The sequence below is a fragment of the Mauremys mutica genome, chromosome 10 (genome assembly GCF_020497125.1).
Source record: "Mauremys mutica isolate MM-2020 ecotype Southern chromosome 10, ASM2049712v1, whole genome shotgun sequence".
In the NCBI taxonomy this organism is placed as follows: domain Eukaryota; kingdom Metazoa; phylum Chordata; order Testudines; family Geoemydidae; genus Mauremys; species Mauremys mutica.
This window is the reverse complement of record NC_059081.1, coordinates 78,939,881-78,960,871: the sequence shown is the minus strand read 5'-3', so window position 1 is coordinate 78,960,871 and position 20,991 is coordinate 78,939,881. Positions and strand designations below refer to the sequence as shown.

The 20,991-nt window shown below is 43.1% G+C and overlaps 1 protein-coding gene and 1 long non-coding RNA gene across 4 annotated transcripts in view; one reads left to right on the top strand and one right to left on the bottom strand.

Annotated features, from left to right (window-relative positions):
- Positions 1 to 3,525, top strand: part of LOC123343412 — a 46,369-nt gene extending 42,844 nt beyond the window's left edge. The window contains exon 3 of the long non-coding RNA XR_006572230.1: positions 3,417 to 3,525. This is a non-coding gene — a long non-coding RNA (uncharacterized LOC123343412). The remainder of the gene's footprint in view (positions 1 to 3,416) is intronic.
- The window catches only part of IQCA1 (IQ motif containing with AAA domain 1), a 163,883-nt gene that overhangs the window by 102,362 nt on the left and 40,530 nt on the right, over positions 1 to 20,991 (bottom strand). For all 3 annotated transcript variants that reach the window (XM_044978528.1, XM_044978527.1, XM_044978529.1), the window contains one exon: positions 15,164 to 15,369. In XM_044978528.1, the coding sequence (XP_044834463.1) occupies positions 15,164 to 15,369 (206 nt within the window). The remainder of the gene's footprint in view (positions 1 to 15,163; positions 15,370 to 20,991) is intronic.

Sequence of the window (20,991 nt, the reverse complement as noted above, 5' to 3'; positions counted from 1 at the left end):
GCTGAACGCAATACTTGGTGGCGTCCCCACCTCCACTGCGAAGGCCACTGTGGAGACTTTGGTGGCTTGCATGCCAATCGAGAGTGGACTGAGCCAGGAGGATGAAATCTTGAATGAGGAGGGGGACCCAGAGCAGAAGGTGACTCGGCGGTCAGAGATGCGTGCAGCCAGGAGCTCTTCTCTGCCCCAGAGCAGGTTAGCCAGTCACAGCTGTCGGAGCTTGGCGAAGTGCAAACAGGAGAGGAGGCCCCTGGTAAGTGGCTTTGATTTTGGGAATCGCTGAAGCGAGTTGCTGGGGGCAGGAAGGTTGCAGAAAGCAGGCTTGTGTCTGTATGATGCGCGTACCACCACATGCCTAGTCTGAGCCACGGAACAGGGTGTTGACTTTATGGGAACCTGCCTCAGAGCTCCATGAAACTCTCCTGGAGATACTGGGCAATCTGCTGCCGCAGGTTCTTTGGCAGAGCTGCTTTGTTTCTTGCACCATTAAAGGTAACTTTCCCGTGTCACTGTGCCGTCACTGGCAGGGGGGACAACCATTGCTGCACACAGGTGAGCTGCATAAGGTCCAGGGCGGAAGCTGCAGTCTTGGAGAAGACCCTCCCTTGATTCCCTGTTCACCCTCAGCAGAGAGAGATCTTCCATAATGAACACAGCCTGCAGAAAATGTGGGGACAGGAATGATTATAAGGCCCCCCCCTACGGTTCTGGCTCTCCCCGCCGGCCACATGCCCAGTGTACAGCAGAGTTCGGGAAGAGTGATTTCCCCTGCCCCTGCAGTTACTTACCATTTTGGGGGTCTTGTGGCTCATGTGTGCTTGTCTGGGGTCAGCCAGTTAGTGACAGGTATGTGAATAGTTGCTGTGTTTTAAATCACTGAATCAGTGGTTTCTGTGTTGCAAACAATACTGCTTCTGTAAAATGTTGCATTTTGAGTTCACATATATGACCTTGGGAGTCCAGCCTCCCTCTTTGTTATCGCCGGCTCAACAGCTGCACAGAATTATAAAGTGACCACGAAGAACTAAAGAGGACTTTCTGCGTGATGTCATGGTGCACTCCGCGGCCAAAAAACAAGGCTTGAAGGAGTGGCGGGATAGCGAGAAGAGGGACCAAAAGGAGAATGCGGCACGCCAGAATGAAGCCACAGAGCGGCTCTTAAACGTTATGGAGCACCAAGCGGACATGCTCCAGGCGCTACTAGCACTGCAAACCGAGCAGCTCCATGCATGAAGCCACTGTCGCAAAACTCTTTCCCATGTTCCCCCCAGACACCGCCAACGCACTCTTATCAACCGCCTGGCTCCAGTCTGTACGTGCTGCATTCCACTCCTGCCCTGTAACCATCCAGCCCTGCGGACTCCCAGTACCCACTGCACTCAACACTCGTCCCTCTGCAGGTTAGCCCTGCTGAAGTACAGTACCCACTGCACTGTACTCCAAAGGACAAGGTTGCATATGATACCTGGACATACACAAATCTTTAACCATCCCAGGACCCCACCTCCTCCTGGGACCCTCCCTTCCCCCATTCCCCACAGTGCTGATGTGTTTTTTTGTTTGTCTCTCTTCTCCGGTTGTTGTTTTTTAATAAAAGAATTGTTTTGGTTTGAAAACAATCTTTATTCCAATCATTGAAAGCAAACAGAGCCCTGCAAAGCAACTGGCAATATTCTTAAACCTTCATAGTGCATCGTGTGCACCAATCACAATCACCTCCTAGCATTACAAGCACTGCACTCCCGAGCGTAGCAACAAATATTAGTGGCTTCCAGCTTCAGATTACTGCCTCAAAGTATCCCTGATCTTTATGGCCCTGTGCTGTGCCCTTCTAATAGCCCTGGTCTCTGGCTGTTCGAATTCAGCCTCCAGGCACTGAGCCTCAGTGGTCCAGCCCTAAGTGAAGCTTTCATCCTTCCCTTCACAAATATTATGGAGGCTATAGCATGTGGCTATAAGCATAGGGATATTGTCATCGGCCAGGTCCAGGACCCCATATAGGCAGTGCCAGTGGGCCTTTAAACGGCCAAAAGCACACTCAACAGTCATTCTGCACTTGCTCAGTCTGTTGTTGAACTGCTCCTTGCTACTGTCAAGGTTCCCTGTGTTTGATTTCATAAGCCACGGCATTAAGAGGTAGGCAGGGTCACCCAGGATCACAATGGGCATTTCAACTCCCCCTACAGTGATCTTCTGGTCTGGGAAGAAAGTCCCTGCTTTCAGCTTCCTGAACAGGCCAGTGTTATGAAAGATGCATGTGTCATGCACCTTTCCGGACCAGCCTGCGTTAATGTCCATGAAATGCCCACAATGATCCACAAGCACTTGGAGAACCATAGAGAAATACCCCTTCCAATTAATGTACTCGGTGGCTGGTGCCAGAATTGGAATATGCATGCCATCTATCGCCCCTCCACAGTTAGGGAAGCCCATTTGTGCAAAGCCATCCACAATGTCATGCATGTTGCCAGAGTCATGGTCTTTCGGAGCAGGATGTGATTAATGGCCCTGCAGACTTCTGTCAACACAAGTCCAACTGTCGACTTTCCCACTCCAAACTGATTAGCGACCAATCGGTCGCAGCCTGGAGCAGCCAGCTTCCACAGTGCAATTGCCACGTGCTTTTCCAACGACAGGGCAGCTTTCATTCTCGTGTCCTTGCACCACAGGGCTGGGGTGAGCTCATCACACAGTCCCATGAATGTGGCTTTCCTGATGCGAAAGTTCTGCAGCCACTGCTCGTAATCCCACATGTGCATGACGATGTGATCCCACTACTTAATGCTTGTTTACCAATCCCAAAAGCGGTGTTCCGCTGTGGACAGCACCTCCGTGAATGCTGCAAGCAATTTTGTGTCATAGCTACTATGTGTGATGAGATCAATGTCGCACTCCTCTTGCCTTTGTAGTTTAAGGAATAATTCCACTGCCACTTGTGACGTGTTAGTGAGAGAGAGCAGCATATTGGTCAACAATGAGGGATCCATCCCTGCAGACCAAAGAGGCAGAGCGCGCAGTACACAAACAGTTGAAAGAGGGCAAAATGTGGACGGAAGCACAGGGATTGCTGGGATGCAAAGCAGTGCATTACAGGGCATTGGGACAGGAGGACCCAGGATGCACTGTGACCCCCTCCACCTTCCCAAAACTCTTAGCAGCAGAAAAGGAAGAGCTGCTCCATAGGATAGCTACCCAGAGTACACCGCTCTGAATACTGCTGCACGTGTGAACACGCTATTGCGCAGGCAGCTGACAGTGTGAACGCACAACAGTGGTTTCCTTTCAGTGCTCTCTGAGTGGTGATGTGACTGCCCGTGATGTAGCTCTGCCAGTGTAGACATACCCTAAAATAGACATAACACAGGTATGCAGCACAAGACATTTTTTCTCACTCCACTGGGTTGTCTGTCTTCCAGGTGTGATCTCCTTGGACTGCCAGCTCTCTGAAGCAGGAGCCTGTCTTTTAGGTGCTTTACAGACATACAAGTGCACTTTTGCATGCTCTGGGCCTGATTCTGATATCCTTATGGTGAGTAGCACCTTGCTCTATGAGCAATTCTGCTGATTTGAAAGGGAATACCTTTATGTGCACTGAAGGTCTTGAGAGGATAAAGGTTGCAACAGGGAAGATCACGAATAACTTTTATGACTCAAGATGTTTGAACATCTGTTTTCAGCGGAGTTGGGGGGAACAGTACTGCTTGCAAAGGTTATGTGTATAACTTGTGAGTGGTTCAAACTTGAAATTATCTACAAGCAAACCCTTATGTGTCTGTAAACTGCAGAGTGATGCATAATGTTGGATTTTTTTCAGAGGGGCCATTTGTTATACTGTAAGCTGGTAGGAATCTTGATTTGCACCTAAGACATATTTTATGCTTCTCGATTACTTCAAAGTTTTGACAGTTTAGTAAACAAAATAAGAAATTAAAGAATAGTAGCAGAGTCCTTTGCATATGTTTTAAATCACCTGGTAGAACTGGTAATCATTTTAATTTGCAGTATAAACTCAGAAGCCTTATGCAAATGAGAAATGACATGCTTCACAGTAATGATTCAGAAAGCAGAGCTAGTGAAATTATCAATTTCTCTCTGGAGGCCTGACACTGAGCTTCAACTGGTCTGTTTTAGATGCATGCCACAAAGATTTATCTGTGTTTCACCAAGTATGAAAAATATATGAACCACGGGGCTTCCGGCAGATCCCCCCCAAAAGCCGTCAAGCCGCCTCCATTAATATCAGCACACTCGTAAATTTCCAGAATGCACTGAAGTAGGCAACTTTTGCCACTGCACAGAAGCTTCCAAAGTGTCCCCTGCCCCCTGTAAATCCAGCAACACCTTATAAAACAGGTTAACTACACATGGACTTAATTTCACATGACACTCCTTTTGGAAATAGAGGGGTTCACACTTTTAAATTGGACAGGGTGGAGAGGGGTGTCCAAGCAATCAGAAAAGACAACTAAATTTGTCATTGTTTAAATTGCTAACAAATCCAGAGTTTTGACTCCCACCAGTGGGAAATGGCCGGTAGAATCATGGCTACAGATTTGGCCTCCTCACATGTTGTTCGTCAGAATCATCTTGCTGGGTAATTTTCATCTTGCTCTTTTTTTTCTGCCCCACAAAAACAATACTCATATTTATCATAATGTTACTTTTCCTCTCTTCAAAGGAACATTACATTGGAAGTTGGGCTTTTGATTTTGGCTTCTCTTCTGCTGAGAAAGTCATGCATTTGCACTCCATTTTCTTTGGTCTTTCCAGTCCTCAATATTTCTACCACAATTAGTACATGTAACAACTAGGTACGCAATGGAAGCTTATTAGATAAATGAGGGAAGACCCAAACGTTGTCCATTAGTGTTTACATTTCCTTAATTATAAAATATTCTTAGTTTTACTCTTCCTTTTGTAAAGGAAAATTCCATCCATGTTTCAGCTTAGCAGCCTGCAAACTCAAGTATTAAGCAGTTCATACCAGGAATAAATTGTCAAACTTTATTTGGAAAATATATTATTGCTGACTCTTCAAAGCCTGCTCCTGGTGGTATTCAGTATCTCCAGAAATATGTCCTATGGTAGAAAGGCCATTGCTCTCATGGAGTTGATGGTGTCTCCAGTGGAAGTTACCACATGGCTCAGTATGATTGTCTGATTCAGAGATACAGTGACTGAAGCAGGAAGTGCTTTAAGGCACCCAACTGGACAGAGCTGGTCCCATGAATTGAATTCAAGAAAATGTGCTGGATACCTGATGATGGTTTTATGGTGCTATGGAGAGGCCAGTGGGGAGCACTTTGTACTAGTAGTGATTCTTGCCTATGCAAAATCTTAGTTTGTTACCCTCTTGTATCTGAAAATATAGATGGACCTGTTAAGGCTTATCCAAGTCAAAATATAATTAATTCCTCTTGTCTTTTGGGAATAAAGAAGTAGCAGGAATAAAGCCCTCTTTCCTAAGTCCTGATGAGGAACATCTTCTATAGGTCCCACTGGAAAAAGTGGAGTTTACTTAATCTCTCAGTAAATGGGAAGGATACTTGAAAAAAGGTGAGGAAGAGGGCTGGAGAGTGACCTAGAGTGGAACTGACTGAACTAATCTCTTCATTTTTTCTGGTCTGTATGGAATAGAATTATTACAGGTGTATGGTTTTAAGAAGTTACCCAGATATTTCCCAAAACATAAGGGGAGGAGTATGAACCCACCAAGGAGGTGAGTTGCAGGCTTCCAGGTGTATCTTCTAACTCACTGGGTGGCTGAAGCAGATGCAAAGGATGTGTCTGGTTCAGGGAACCAGCAGCGTCTTCTGGTGTGTGGATCTCTACTTCTCCAAAACACGCAGTTCATGGAATGACTTCTGAGGACATCTGCCATGGGCCTTCCCCTGTACCAGCCTTCCTACAAGAAAAACGTGATCCAGTTTTCAAGTCAATAAGGAATTTTCCAACTGCTCTTTAAACAGGTCCAGTGCCTTGAATGGAAGGTCCTCAGTTCTGCTATAAACCTCCTGATCATAACCATGGAGCCACAACCATCTCTGCATTTCTGTTGGATTTGCCTTGATACACCTGTAGTAACATCCCAGACTGCCCAGACAGCAAGATTTGTCTCTGCCAGTTGATAGAAGGGACTTAAGGGAATTGTGTCCTCATTACCTGCAGTGATTGAACAGATCTGAGGGGACATGGCAATGGCTTCTTCAATAGCCCTGCTCTGAATTTTTGGTTCTGTGTGGGATGGCACATGCAGGTGGTACCAAAGACTGGTGATTATGTGCCGCCATCTCCTCAGTCAGATAGAGGGAAGGACACACTGGGAACATTTATAAGCTGGAAGAGAGGGAGGTGGTGGTTTCTTTGGGGATCCAAATCTTGTGTCTTCTGAATTTAAAGGACCAGCTATCAGAAAAGCAACCTAGAAAAGGTTCCTATAGAAGAGTAATGCTAAATGACCAGACAGTTGTAAAGAGAGATGACTGCAATGAACAGGCTGACCTCCAACTTTATATCATGGCAAGACAGCCCCAGGATCTCAAGGTTGCAGCCTGTTGTTAAACAGCTATCTTTTTTTAATTATGTTTTTTATAGTAAAAATTAGAGTAGCTATTTTGATATTAGCTGCTTGCTGCCTTTTGTGTACTATCATCCTATCGTGTGGTCATTCATAGCTAGAGCATTCCAGCCAGGGCTGAAGATGTGTATGTACCAGGAAGTCAGGCTTTTTTCAGCCAGTGCTTGAAAGAATGGGTACGTCCTCTTGGACCCACAGAAGCAGCTCCTCCAAATCAGGTATGAGGTACAGTGCTGGGGCCACTGCTCAGCATTACTATGGCTCAAAGCCGGATCCGTCCCATGAACAGGACTTCAGTTGCTGAAGCTGTCAACCAGCACCTTTCACAAACAGTAAAGTTACCTATAGAAAGAGTAATGAGTTCAGAATGTGAAATGTAATATGGCAGTTTCAGCCTTACACAAATAAATGCTTTCCCTAGTCTGTTGACTTTCAGTATGAAAAAACTCTTCCTCCATTCATCTTCCTCCCGCCTTTTTCTCTCCCTCCCTCTTGGCTTCCCATTTTGTCCTGTGAACAAGCATCTTGGCATTAATCTCAGCCCAACAAAACAGTCTTATGAAAAAAGAAAATATAACATGATCGCCTCCTATTTCTTTTCTACTTCCCTCTTGATCAAAAGCTGAGCTGGCAGTTAGGAATGCTTAAAATGAATCAATAAAGCACAGGAACCGCCTGCTCTAAAATGAGTCTCATTTATTCACAGTGAAGCTCAGACGGTTCATTTTGACAGGACTCAAGTCAACAGGCCGAGCAAGAGGATCTTTCAAAGCTAATCAGTAAAGTATAAGCCTATTATGAGAGCACATTTATCCCTGGCTGCCTCCTTCGTCCAGAAAAGCAATCCCCAAATCTGTGGGAATAACACATAACATGTACATAAAAGTTGCTATTACTTAGATCCCCTGTTATTAGGTCAGCAATGCCACTGATGAAATGTTCCCTGGAGCACTGAGCAGAGACATATAAATCCTCCAAGAAATTCACAAAATAATTTGTTACAGCTAGAGGGCATAAGATACATTACAGCGAATCCTGTGTATTAGGCTCTCCACTGTGACTCTTGAGGCTATCTCAAGTAATAAAAACCTCATCTTGATTTCTGATTTTTCATCTTGACTTCATTCCAAAATGAATCTAAATTCATTATCCCAAGAAATTTGACAAAGGTGATACTTTTTTTATTCAACGTACCCGGGAGCGCTTTCATGTCTTTTGACTGTTTAGTGCTGACTGTAGCTTGGGTTTGCAGTTATCACACACTAAGAGGTAGTTACTTTGAAGAATTACAAGCGAGTGCTGCTATTGTGTTCAGGGTTGTGGTTTTAGGTTTAAACCAGCAATAAAAAGCATATGAGAAACACTATTTTTCATGCTGCTTCTGCTCTCCCAACCCTTTTGCAAGCTTTTCAATGGAGAGAGAAGAGTAGCAGTTAGTTCATGGTGCACATACATGTGAAACCCCACAAGGACTCAATTTGCAGAAAAATGCCTCTTCCATCTTGAATAAATCTGATGCCCTAGTTATGTAACTTCTAATTTCTAAAACAACATAAACCTCTGCATTGTCAATGTGGTGGGTGGGGGCTTCTCTGGCAGTTGAGTGGCTGAAACCTGGAACAACTAGAAGGGATTTAATTACAGATGCTATTAAGTTTCGAATGTTTCTGTCCTTGTTTCACAATTTGTAAGGGCACTTGTGATAAATAAGAGACCATTATGCACACTGCATTTCTCTAATGTGAGTGGCTATATTTCTTTAAATGATTTTAAGCTTTTAACAATTATTTTCTAGGGCGGTGCTCAGGAACCAGACAAAATAGAAGCTTGGAAATGTTCAGGTAAATGATTCACCAGGCAGAGAGGTACAGATTCAGGCAAATAAGCACACAGAGAGATAAGCAGAATGATGCATAGCAGAACTACACCCTGGATCATAAGAGGGAAGAAGTTATAAAACAAGAAATGTAGAATTCTCCAGTAAGACTCTGGTGACAGTGCTACAAAACAGACCTTTTCATTTAATTTACTCTGTTGGGAAGGTGTATTAGGACCTCTATTCCCATAAAAACTGTCTTGGATTTAAGAATGACTGACATTACGCTTGGTCTTTTCTGCAAAGAAAGGGGGTAAATATTTATAGCAGCACTGCCTTTTACAAGTGGGGAAATTCAATATCTGCCCATTGTTTTTATAATACAATAACAGCTGTCTTGAAAGATAACACCTGCTAATTGTATGTGCTGTCACACCCTTTTCCAATTGAATATAAGGTATGGGAGGAATGAATAAGCTTGGGTTTTATTTTTTTAATATATGTAACATAATTTATCAGAAAGAAAAGGATCTTTGTAAACCTTCTTCAGTTACTCGATTTTTAGTAGCCCATGGAAGATCATAAAATCAATCAAAAGTTGTAGTTAAAGGACAATTTGTAAGCAACATTTAAAAGTTTATTTTGTTTCTTACTTTTAAGGTGCTTAAAAATATATCCTGGCATGTAATAAGAAATGTAAAGCTTGGCACTTCAAATGTTCAGCCTCTGTTCAGTGAGGCGTGCAGGCAAGAGGACACAGAAATTCTTCTAGTATTAGAAGGTTCCTCATGCATCATGCAGACAGTTTAGTTCTATGTTACATATCCCTTCCGTGTTTAGAAATCTGCAGATTCTCTTCTTACCTATTCAGATGGAAATGAATATGTCTGCGGGAAGCTTGTTTTGGTCAGTTACATGAAGCCTCCCACAGAGAGCAAAAAGGAGGGCAGATAATTCATTACGACTTGTGTCACTTTCAAGATATCTGGAGTGGCTCATGACCAGGGCCGGTTCTACAGTTTTCTAAACATAGAAGCTGCCGCCGAATTGCCGCCACCACAGAAATGCGCCTGCCTCCCTAACGGCGCACGGACTGCCCCCGCCGCCCACGGCGGCAATTCGGTGCGCTGCTTGGGGGCAAAACAACAGGGACTGCCGCCCCTTGTAGATTGCCGCCCCAAGCACCAGCTTGGAATGCTGGTGCCTGGAGCCAGCCCTGCTCGTGACTATGAGTGCCAACCTCAGGGCCGACTGTCAGGAAACAGGGCACGAACCCAAACTGGTTGTGTGTTCTATACTTAGATTTCATCAACCAAGTATCAAGTGTGAACTCCTCAAACATAGTAACAGCCTTAACATGGAGTCACAGACAGTCCCCTTGGGCACTCCAGTCTGTCTTCCCACCGAGGCAAGCTGGACTTAGTGATGGTCCTTGACACCAAAAATCCAGGTCAGGTGCACCCTAGATCTCTCCCCAAATGCTTGTAGCCAATCCTATAATAAACCAACTAAAGGTTTATTAACTAGGAAAAAGAAATGAGAATTATTTACAAGGTTAAAGCAGGTAAACATACACATGCAAATGAGACATAGTCTTAGGTTCAAAAAGATGATAGTAGCTGCTATAATATACAAACTTTATATGTCCTTTAGGGCACAGGTTCGCAACTCTTTTTGGACCAGAACCCATTTATAAACACTGCTGGCCAGACCTGACCCAGTAAATAGCTTAAGAAGAAAACACACAAGTATTTTGCCCCCAAAATATTTATTACCCACTACATGTAATAACAATAATGCTACTAAGTTAAAGCAGCTCAACAGTCAGAAAGCTAAAAGCAGAAATGAACATCAAGAGGAATACGTTAACAACAGTATAATAAATCCTAGGTTCCACTTTATGAGAAACCTGAGCTTGCTTCTCTTTGATGAGTTTATCAAAGTTTGGCGTAATTGTAGTCAGCACAATCTGAAGGTTGTGTTCAACATCCGGTCTGTTCCTGCTTTTATTCTTCAGTTGAGTCAAGGCAGAGAATCCAGTTTTGCACAAGTATGTTGTACTGAAAGGCAAAATGATTCTAACAGCATGGCAAGCAAGAGAAGGCTATTCTCCAGCAGCACTGCACCAAAATTGGGGAAGGCTCATTTCAGTATATTTTCTTTGTAGACTGCGATCACAAGATAACTCAACCAGCTGAAATTCTTGCTTCATAGGTAGACTCATGTTTTCCAACACAACTCCAAATGGACCCTGTATCCATTCTTCACCCTTCAGTTGCTCGTCTGGAAAGTAATCACAGAATCTTGTGTGCAATTTAGTTAAACGATTACTGATAATTTTCTTCAAGTGCTTCTTGGCTAGCAGAATATTTCCATTTTTTTTGTTTCTATAGACATGTTATGAAACATGTCCATCCTATCATTTGAAGCATGTTTGTTCCACAGAGAGAGGGGCATTTTTGAATGCAGCAATTCTGTCAGTCTGCTCAAAGCAATTGTGCCCTCTGCCCTGTAAAGACAGATTCAAATCATTCAGCTGATTGAATATATCTCCCAGATATGCAATTTGAGCAACCCATGTGTTGTTACTGAAGTGCTCTGCCAGGTGAGACATTTTTTCTTCAAGAAAAGCTGCCAACTCACTTTTACGTTCATATACACGAGACAACATTTTGCCACAGGATAGCCAATGAACCTCAGCATGGTAAAGCAGATGTACACGCGCACTGCCCATTTCCTGACTGAAAACTTGCAAGCATCGCAAATTCTTGGCATTTTGTTTGCTGTAATTCACCATTTTGACATAATCTTTTAGAGTTTAGTGATGCTCAGGTACATATCTTTAGCTGCTCAGGCCTCCCTGTGCAGGAAACTGTGGTCCCACGTTTCATTGTATGCTTTCAAAAGGATTCTTTGAACAGCTCCTGAATGTTTCCCTGTCTGTCATTGAAGCAGCTCCATCAGTTGTAATACCAACACACTTCGACCAGCTCAATCCCACTGACTCCAAGTAATAATCTAGTGTAACAAATATATCAGCAGCAAGAGTAGAAATAGGCAAATCCACCCTAACCAAGTACTGTTCTTGAAAATCACTTTCCCATACATGCCTCACATAAACCACCAAGATAGCACAGTTTGAGATATCCGTAGATTCATTTAATTGTAACAGTAAACAGTCGCTCAGTGAAAGATGATCAGTTGTTTGCAGTTTGATGTCTTCTAAGATATTGCAAATTCTTCTCTATATTGTGTTGTCAGAAAGAGGGATTGCTTTTATCTTTTTTGCAGCTGACTCGCCCAACATTTCAGTGCACATGTCAATAGCAGAAGGTAAAATTAACTCCTCGGTGATGGTGTGAGTTTTTTACATTTCGCAATGCGGTATACAACAAGGTAAGAGGCATGGGATGCTTGCTCCCGGGCAGTAGATACACATTCAAGTGTTTTTTGTGATGTTTCCAAATTTTTGCTTTTTTTGTTTAAATAAATCAAGAGGCTTGTCTTTATAGCTAGAGTGCTTTGTCTCCAAATGGCTATGTAACTTTGATCGTTTTAGGGTTTCATTTGATAACAGTTTACTGCAGATGACACACTGCAGCCTGTGTTCATTATTTTGGTCCTCAGTAAATGAAAATCCAAACTTTGAGTAAGCAGGGTCATACCTATGACTACTTTTTCTTCTCAGGTTGCAGGAAAAAACCATCCCGATGTGTAGAAAGAATAGTAAATATGGCAGGCGACCAGCTTGGCTTAACAGTAAAATCCTTACTGATGTTAAACGCAAAAAAGAAGTTTACAAGAAGTGGAAGATTGGACAAATGACCAGGGAGGAGTATAAAAATATTGCTCATGCATGCAGGAGTGAAATCAGGAAGGCCAAATCACACTTGGGGTTGCAGCTAGCAAGAGATGTTAAGAGTAACAAGAAGGGTTTCTTCAGGTATGTTAGCAACAAGAAGAAAGTCAAGGAAAGTGTGGGGCCCTTACTGAATGAGGGAGGCAACCTTGTGACAGAGGATGTGGAGAAAGCTAATGTACTCAATGATTTTTTGCCTCTGTCTTCACAAACAAGGTCAGCTCCCAGACTGCTGCACTGGGCAGCACAGCATGGGGAGAAGGTGACCAGCCTTCTGTGGAGAAAGAAGTGGTTCGGGACTATTTAGAAAAGCTGTATGAGCACAAGTCCATGGGGCCGGATGCGCTACTTCCGAGGGTGCTAAAGGAGCTGGCGGATGTGATTGCAGAGCCATTGGCCATTATTTTTGAAAACGCATGGTGATTGGGGGAGGTCCTGGATGACTGGAAAAAGGCTACTGTAGTGCCCATCTTTACAAAAGGGAAGAAGGAGGATCCGGGGAACTTCCTCACCTCAGTCCCTGGAAAAATCATGGAGCAGGTCCTCAAGGAATCATTTCTGAAGCACTTAGAGGAGAGGAAAGTAATCAGGAACAGTCAACATGGATTCACCAAGGGCAAGTCATACCTGACTAACCTAATTGCCTTCTATGAGGAGATAACTGGGTCTGTGGATGAGGGGAAAGCAGTGGATGTGTTATTCCTTGACTTTAGCAATGCTTTTGATACGGTCTCCCACAGTATTCTTGCCGGCAAGTTAAAGAAGTATGGGCTGGATGAATGGACTATAAGGTGGATAGAACGCTGGCTAGATCATCAGGCTCAACGGGTAGTGATCAACGGCTCCATATCTAGTTGGCAGCTGGTTTCAAGCGGAGTGCCCCAAGGGTTGGTCCTGGGGCCGGTTTTGATCAATATCTTCATTAATGATCTAGAGGATGGCATGGACTGCACTCTCAGCAAGTTTGCAGATGACACTAAACTGGGAGGAGTGGTAGATACGCTGGAGGGTAGGGCTAGGATACAGAGGGACCTATACAAATTAGAGGATTGGGCCAAAAGAAATCTGATGAGGTTCAACAAGGACAAGTGCAGAGTCCTGCATTTAGGATGGAAGAATCCCATTCACTGTTACAGACTAGGGACTGAATGGCCAGGAAGCAGTTCAGCAGAAAAGGACCTAGGGGTTACAGTGGACAAGAAGCTGGATATGAGTCAACAGTGTGCCCTTGTTGCCAAGAAGGCTAATGGCATTTTGGGCTGTATAAGTAGGGGCATTGCCAGCAGATCGAGGGACGTGATCGTTCCCCTCTATTCGACATTGGTGAGGCCTCATCTGGAGTACTGTGTCCAATTTTGGGCCCCTCACTACAAGAAGGATGTGGAAAAATTGGAAAGAGTCCAGCGGAGGGCAACAAAAATGATTAGGGGTCTGGAGCACATGACTTATTAGGAGAGTCTGAGGGAACTGGGATTGTTTAGTCTGCAGAAGAGAAGAATGAGGGGAGATTTAATAGCTACTTTCAACTACCTGAAAGGGGGTTCCAAAGAGGATGGATCTAGACTGTTCTCAGTGGTACCTGATGACAGAACAAGGAGTAATGGTCTCAAGTTGCAGTGTGGGAGGTTTAGGTTGGATATTAGGAAAAATGTTTTCACTAGGAGGGTGGTGAAGCACTGGAATGGGTTACCTAGGGAGGTGGTGGAATCTCCTTCCTTAGAGGTTTTTAAGGTCACGTTTGACAAAGCCCTGGCTGGGATGATATAGTTGGGAATTGGTCCTGCTTTGAGCAGGGGGTTGGACTAGCTGACCTCCTGAGGTCCCTTCCAACCCTGATATTCTATGATTCTATCATTGGTACTTTCAGTTGCAACAGAATAGTTTAAAAATGTATCCATTTTACTGACTAAAGACTCACTTTGTGCTTAATATGCAAATTCTTCACTGGAAGTTTTACAGAACACTCTTTCCTCATAACTCTTCACACGTTGTACCACATGAAGGCTCATTGTAGGGAGGTACAATCAAAAAAGCAAAATATGAACCAGGAATGTAGATGGCACAGGTCCTGAAGTCAAACTATCGTCTGTCACGTAACTTGGGCAAACAGCCAAAATGGCAAAACACACAGTAATCATGAACAGGTGTGCAAAGCAGTTGAAACTCGACTGATAAATCCCTGGATTTGCCATCTGAATCTCAATTTTCTTTTAGTTAACAGATCTCAAAGATTGTTAGTAGATTAGTAGTATTTTGCAAGCAATCTGTATTTCCTTATGTTACTTCACAACAATAATACCATGTTAGAGCTGAACATCTAGAATTTCATGAACTAAAGAATATGTGCCTAAGGTGAACGTGCTCAGAAGTCCATATGTATCAGTGGTCTGAGCTTGCACACATTTACATAGGTGCTTAACTTTACTCACGAGCTAAGTTCCGCTAAAGTCAATAGGAATACACACAAGTAAAACTATATACGTGTTTAAGTGTTTGGAGTATCAGGCCCCCTGTGGGATTTTCACACTAGCTATTGAACACTGCCAGTGGCAGGAAAAGGGACCTAAGTACCAGTTATTTGATCCACTATGGCAAATCCCAATTCCTTTGTGTGATGGGAGGCTTGACGATTCCTCTCATCCCCTATACATTCGAACAGGAAGCATTACCTCACAGCCTGTAAGTATTCAGATGTAGACACAAAGCTAGGACACAAACTAAAGTGGAGTTTAAACGTGTCCTGAATTTTAATCTCTCTGCCTGATTCTGTGATCCTTACTCACCCCAAGTAGTCCTTCCTCTATGAGTAGTCCAATTGGAACTAAAGATGCCACTCAGAATAATGCTGGCAGAATCAGGCCCTCTAAGGCAAATGCAATTGCTATAGTGCAAGTATTTTCTTTCTTCTCACCGGCACTCAATGAACCACTGGCGGATCTGATCCTGAAGACTTTCCTTGATGTCAGGACCTTCTATTTCTCTCAGCTGGGTCTTGATGGATACCAGAGCTTTCTTGTACTCAGTCTCATGCCACCCCTGGACCTCACACCTCTTGGTTTCCACATTCTGGGCACGAGCTACTGAAGCACTTATCCTCTGGAACTGAGGAGGTGGATTCTGAAAATGAAAAGGGAGAATGAGGTTCAAAATAAAAGGTACAAATTAAAGAAACAATGTATGTTAGAATGCTGGGTTGATACTCATGTTATCTAAGCCTTGTTTTATGTGTGAGAAATTAAAAAAAGGAGAGAAAAAAACCCACCCTGGATGCACACAATGGTCTATTGTTAGTGTTTCAACCTTAATTAACAAAATTGTTATGTACAAAAACAATCCTTCTAGTGTGGGATCCTGGGATCTCAATGAGACAGGTGAGAAGACTGCTGTGCAGCAAATGCCAACTTTATCCATGTCAGAAGGGTGCCAGATATTTTTTTAATTGAATTTTCAAATGTTTGGATTTCCGAGTGGTTCTTTTTAATTAGACAGCATTGTTTTTTAATTTGTTCAGTTAAAATATTTTATATGCACTGTTTGGTCAGTTGTTTCCTGGTATTCTGTGGCAGATGGTAAAACTCCTTTAGGAAATCCACTTCCCTTGAGTAAAACATAAATTCATAAATAAAAATCTAAACACTGTGATAAAAAAGGAACTCCCCAAATTTCCCATGATTAGATAATCCTGCCAAGGAGAACTTTAGGTGCTTAGAAGTCAGAATAAAGTGTTACAAAAATAAATAAATAAGCTCAGCTTTCTGATTGATTTTATATATGCATTTTAGGATAGATACAAATGAGTCTTTCATTTGTGCAATCAAAGAAATATGAAAAACACCATCTGTGGTGTTGAGTTAAAACTTTACTAGGCTGTATTTTCCGTTGTGTGATCATTTATAAACTGAAAATGTGTCAGTAAGTATTTTCCAACTTGGAGGGTAAAGATAATATATTTAAAACTGATTTAGTTCAACTTATCTTATGTGCAACTCTGAGTAAATATAACTCATGTACTTTCCCCTGACATCATTTGTAATTGTACCCAAACCCCCACAAATCCAAACTTATTTCAAGGGCCTGAGCCAAAGGCCATTGACTCATACACTTTAAGGTCAGAAGGGACCATCATGATCACCTAGTCTGACCTCCTGCACAGCACAGGCCATGGAACCTCACCCACTCACTCCTGTAATAGGCTCGTAACCTCTGGCTGAGTTACTGTTGCCCTCAAATCATGATTTAAAGACTTAAGTCACAGAGAACCACCATTTACTGTGGTTCAAACAAGCAAGTGCCCCACTCTGCAGAGGAAGGAGAAAACCCCACAGAGTGTCTCCTAATCTGACTTGAAATTAATGGGAATCTTTTAATTGACTTAGACGAGCTTTAGAATCAGAGTCTACATTCTGTTTGTTCTACCATTGTATATCACTTCACTGAAAGTCACAGTCCTAGAGAATACCTACAAGAAAGAAAGAGTGAGCCTCTACCGTAGGACTGGCCAGCTTCTGTTTAGTTTCATTTAGATGGTTCTCTTCAGTGTTGGACCAGATTCCAATGATTACTAACACATATCAGACAGAAAAGATGCCCAACAAGTACCAAGTAAACTTCAGTTTCAGAATATATAAAATGAATTTTATGCTATGTCAGAGGTGTGATCCTCTTAGGCCCTGATTCAGGACAGCAGTTAACCATTTTTCCTGTAGCTGGACCATACTCAGGTGACTTACAACAAAATGATACAGAAACGAAATGGACAAAATCAGTAAATGAGTAAATACGTACAAGAAAACTAGAGCAGCAGTGTGCTCTTGGGCTGCAGTTTGATATATTCTGTACCCGACAGTGTCTTCAGAAGACACTGCCTTGGGTTAATTCTCAGAGCTTCCAGAGTAGCCAAAACCATCCCCTCTACATTCAGCAATCCTCATAAAATACTTTGCAATAAATATTAATACCAGTAATTATTTACACTTGTATCTTTTTGCCTAAGAATCCCAGTGTCCTTCATAAACATTAAACATGAGAGTACCCCTTTGCAGTAGGTATTTTGCCACTTTCTAAGTACTTGCCCCTTTACAGCGCCAAAAGGAGAACCCAGGACTCCTATCTCCCAGATCTTGCTCTGACTGTTGATGCTACTCCCTCTTAAACAGTGCCAGAACTTTTCTATCTGCTTGAATTTAAAGAAATTCTAGGATGAGATTCTTTCTTAGATGCTCCTATCAGATCAGTTCCCTATGCTGTTCTCAAAGGCAACCTACATGAGTAGAAATATTGGCCTGTGAAATAACATCAGGCCTGGTATTGTGTAGCTAGGCCAGCAAAACTCTACCCTACTGCACCCTGCCCTTATATATTGCCATAATTGTTTCTGTGACTAGACAAGCTTACAGGTACTGTTGTGGTACAACACAGTGGGTATCCTGTTGGAGGGTGCCTTTCAAAAAGGAGATTCTGGTTGGACCCTTCCTAGAGGTAATTTTATTTGGAATCATTGTTTTTGTCTCAAAGTTCTCTCCATCCATGAGTGGTGAGAAGAAAGGCGGAAGGAGAGAGAAGTGGGTGGGTGAGCGGAAAATAGTTGGGGGTGTGAACCCCAGGAATGGTGGGATCTGGGGCTAGGGTCAGATATTTCCCAATGAGCAGAGTGGGGTTCTCTGAGCATAGGGATTTGAGAGGAGAGAGGGAGAACCACACACATATTTTTTCTGACCTGGGGCAACTCAGTATCTCTCTTTATGAGGACTGTGTGTTAGCATATAGTCTAAACCAGCTGGCCAGGCCCTGGCAGAGCCAGCGGCCAAGTTAGTTCATGAACTGGCAAGAGGTGGACAGCAGGAAATTTCCTACTTTACTAATACAAAGGGCAGCCAGTGACAGGGAGATCGGCTGTGGCTGGTTCTTGCTGCAGGGACTATTCTGTGTTATCTCTTGTTAATTCTTAGGGTACTATTTTATTAGAAAGTTACAATATGTGCCACTTATACCAAGGAGAGTGTGAGCATCCTCTGTACGTCTTGATAATAAATGAAAGAAAAAAGGGGAAAAATTATAAAATTTACTTTCATTAGATGTTATGGTATACTCTGTGCCCATCAATCCAAATTCCTTCCTTTCTTTTCTTAATATTTCCCAAATTAAATTACAGTAATTACTCATGTGAAAATGGTGTATTTAAATAGGAAAAGAGGCAGCTGTTGATATGACATGTTGCTGCTTGATTGTTTCCATCATGGAGAAGATGGAGCTAACTCAAATATGAAAGGTCAGATAAGCAAGAATTACAGAAGAGAAGTGGGAGAGAGACTCTGAAATGAGAAGCAACAGGGGCTAGGATAAATGACGACTGAAGGATTCATGGCAGGCTGATGTTATGATTCTGCTTGTGAGTGAAGACCACAAGGTTTACACATGTAAGAAATACAAGATGGCTTTATACATCTTTATGGCTGACTTAGAACAACGCTTCCTTAGCTCTCGTTCCCTAACGCCCCTACTCTACTTGCGCTACATTGATGACATCTTCATCATCTGGACTCATGGAAAAGAAGCCCTCGAGGAATTCCACCGTGATTTTAACAATTTCCATCCCACCATCAACCTCAGCCTAGACCAATCCACACAAGCGGTCCATTTCCTAGACACTACTGTGCTAATAAACGATGGTCACATAAATACCACCCTATACCGGAAACCCACTGACCGCTATACTTACTTACATGCCTCCAGCTTCCATCCCGGTCACACCACACGATCCATTGTCTACAGCCAAGCTCTAAGATACAACCGTATTTGCTCCAATCCCTCAGACAGAGATAAACACCTACAAGATCTCTATCAAGCATTCTTAAAACTACAATACCCACCTGCTGAAGTGAAAAAACAGATTGACAGAGCCAGAAGAGTACCCAGAAGCCACCTACTTCAGGACAGGCCTAAAAAAGAAAATAACAGAATGCCACTAGCCATCACCTACAGCCCCCAACTAAAACCTCTCCAGCACATCATCAAAGATTTACAACCTATCCTTAAAGATGATCCCTCACTCTCACAGATCTTGGGAGACAGGCCAGTCCTCGCTTATAGACAGCCTCCCAACCTGAAGCAAATATTCACCAGCAACCGCACACCATACAACATAAACACTAACCCAGGAACCTATCCTTGCAACAAAGCCCGATGCCAGCTCTGTCCACATATCCATTCAAGTGACACCATCATAGGACCTAATCACATCAGACATGCCATCAGGGGCTCGTACACCTGCACATCTACCAACGTGATATATGCCATCATGTGCCCCTCTGCCATGTACATTGGCCAAACCGGACAGTCTCTATGCAAAAGAATAAATGGACACAAATCTGACATCAGGAATCATAACATTCAAAAACCAGTGGGAGAACACTTCAACCTCTCTAACCACTCAGTGACAGACTTGAAGGTGGCAATTTTGCAACAAAAAAACTTCAAAAACAGACTCCAAAAAGAAACTGCTGAACTTGAATTAATATGCAAACTAGATACAATTAACTGTGGCCTAAACAGAGACTGGGAATGGTTGGGTCATTACACTAATTGAATCTATTTCCCTATGTTAAGTTCTCCTCACACCTTCTATGGGCCATCTTAATTATCACTTCAAAAAGTTTTTTTTCCTCCTGCTGATAGCTCATCTCAATTGATTAGACTCTTCCTGTTGGTATGCATACTTCCGCCTTTTCATGTTCTCTGTATGTATAAATATCTCCTGTCTGTGTGTTCCATTCTATGCATCCGAAGAAGTGAGCTGCAGCTCACGAAAGCTCATGCTAAAATAAATTTGTTAGTCTTTAAGGTGCCACAAGTACTCCTGTTCTTTTTGCGGATACAGACTAACACGGCTGCTACTCTGAAAGATGGCTTCTGTTCTCAAGGAAAATGAGGAGAGTGATGAACTGCAATTTAAAAATCATGTGATGCATCTTTGGCTTTTAGTAAAATGTTACATACATAAAATAGACCTGCTTCACCATTGGGTTACTCCTGTTGAAATCAATGGAATTATACTGAGGGGGGAAAAGAAGCGGGGAGGGATAAAGCACAGGGTGAATTAACCCCAGTAGTATGTCTCAGGATCTTTCAAAATAAATTCAGATTGGCTTAAATATAGAAACTAGCAGAAGGACCACAAAGAATATTCACACAGAGCAATATATCAACTTAGGTCTATGACTAGCAGGGAAAGGGATTGACACATAAGGAAAGGGGTGGAAAGAGCTTGTTCTTCTTCGAGTGATTGCTCCTATGCATTCCAGTTAGGTGTGTACGCGCCACGTGCACGTTCGTCGGAAGATTTTTACCCTAGCAACACTCGGTGGGTCGGCTGGGTGCCCCCTGGAGTGGCGCCGCTATGGCGCAGGATATATACCCCTGCCGACCCATCCGCTCCTCTGTTCCTTCTTACCGCCCGTGTCGGTCATTGGAACAGTGGAGCGCGGCTTAGCTGACCTCCACTTCCCTAGCTACACATAGTTTCTCTCGTTAAGTATATAGTTCAGATGTTTATAGTTGTAGTTAACTTTATTTGTTTGTAGTATAGTATAGTGTATTTATTTCACAGGGGTTCGGGGTTTATCCCCATTCCCTCACCCGGTGCCGGGTCCGATGCCCGGTCCACAGGGTTTTATAATGCTCGGCCGGCCACAAGCCGATGCCGACAAGAGATCCTCTCCTAAGTGCCTCGAGGGATCTCAC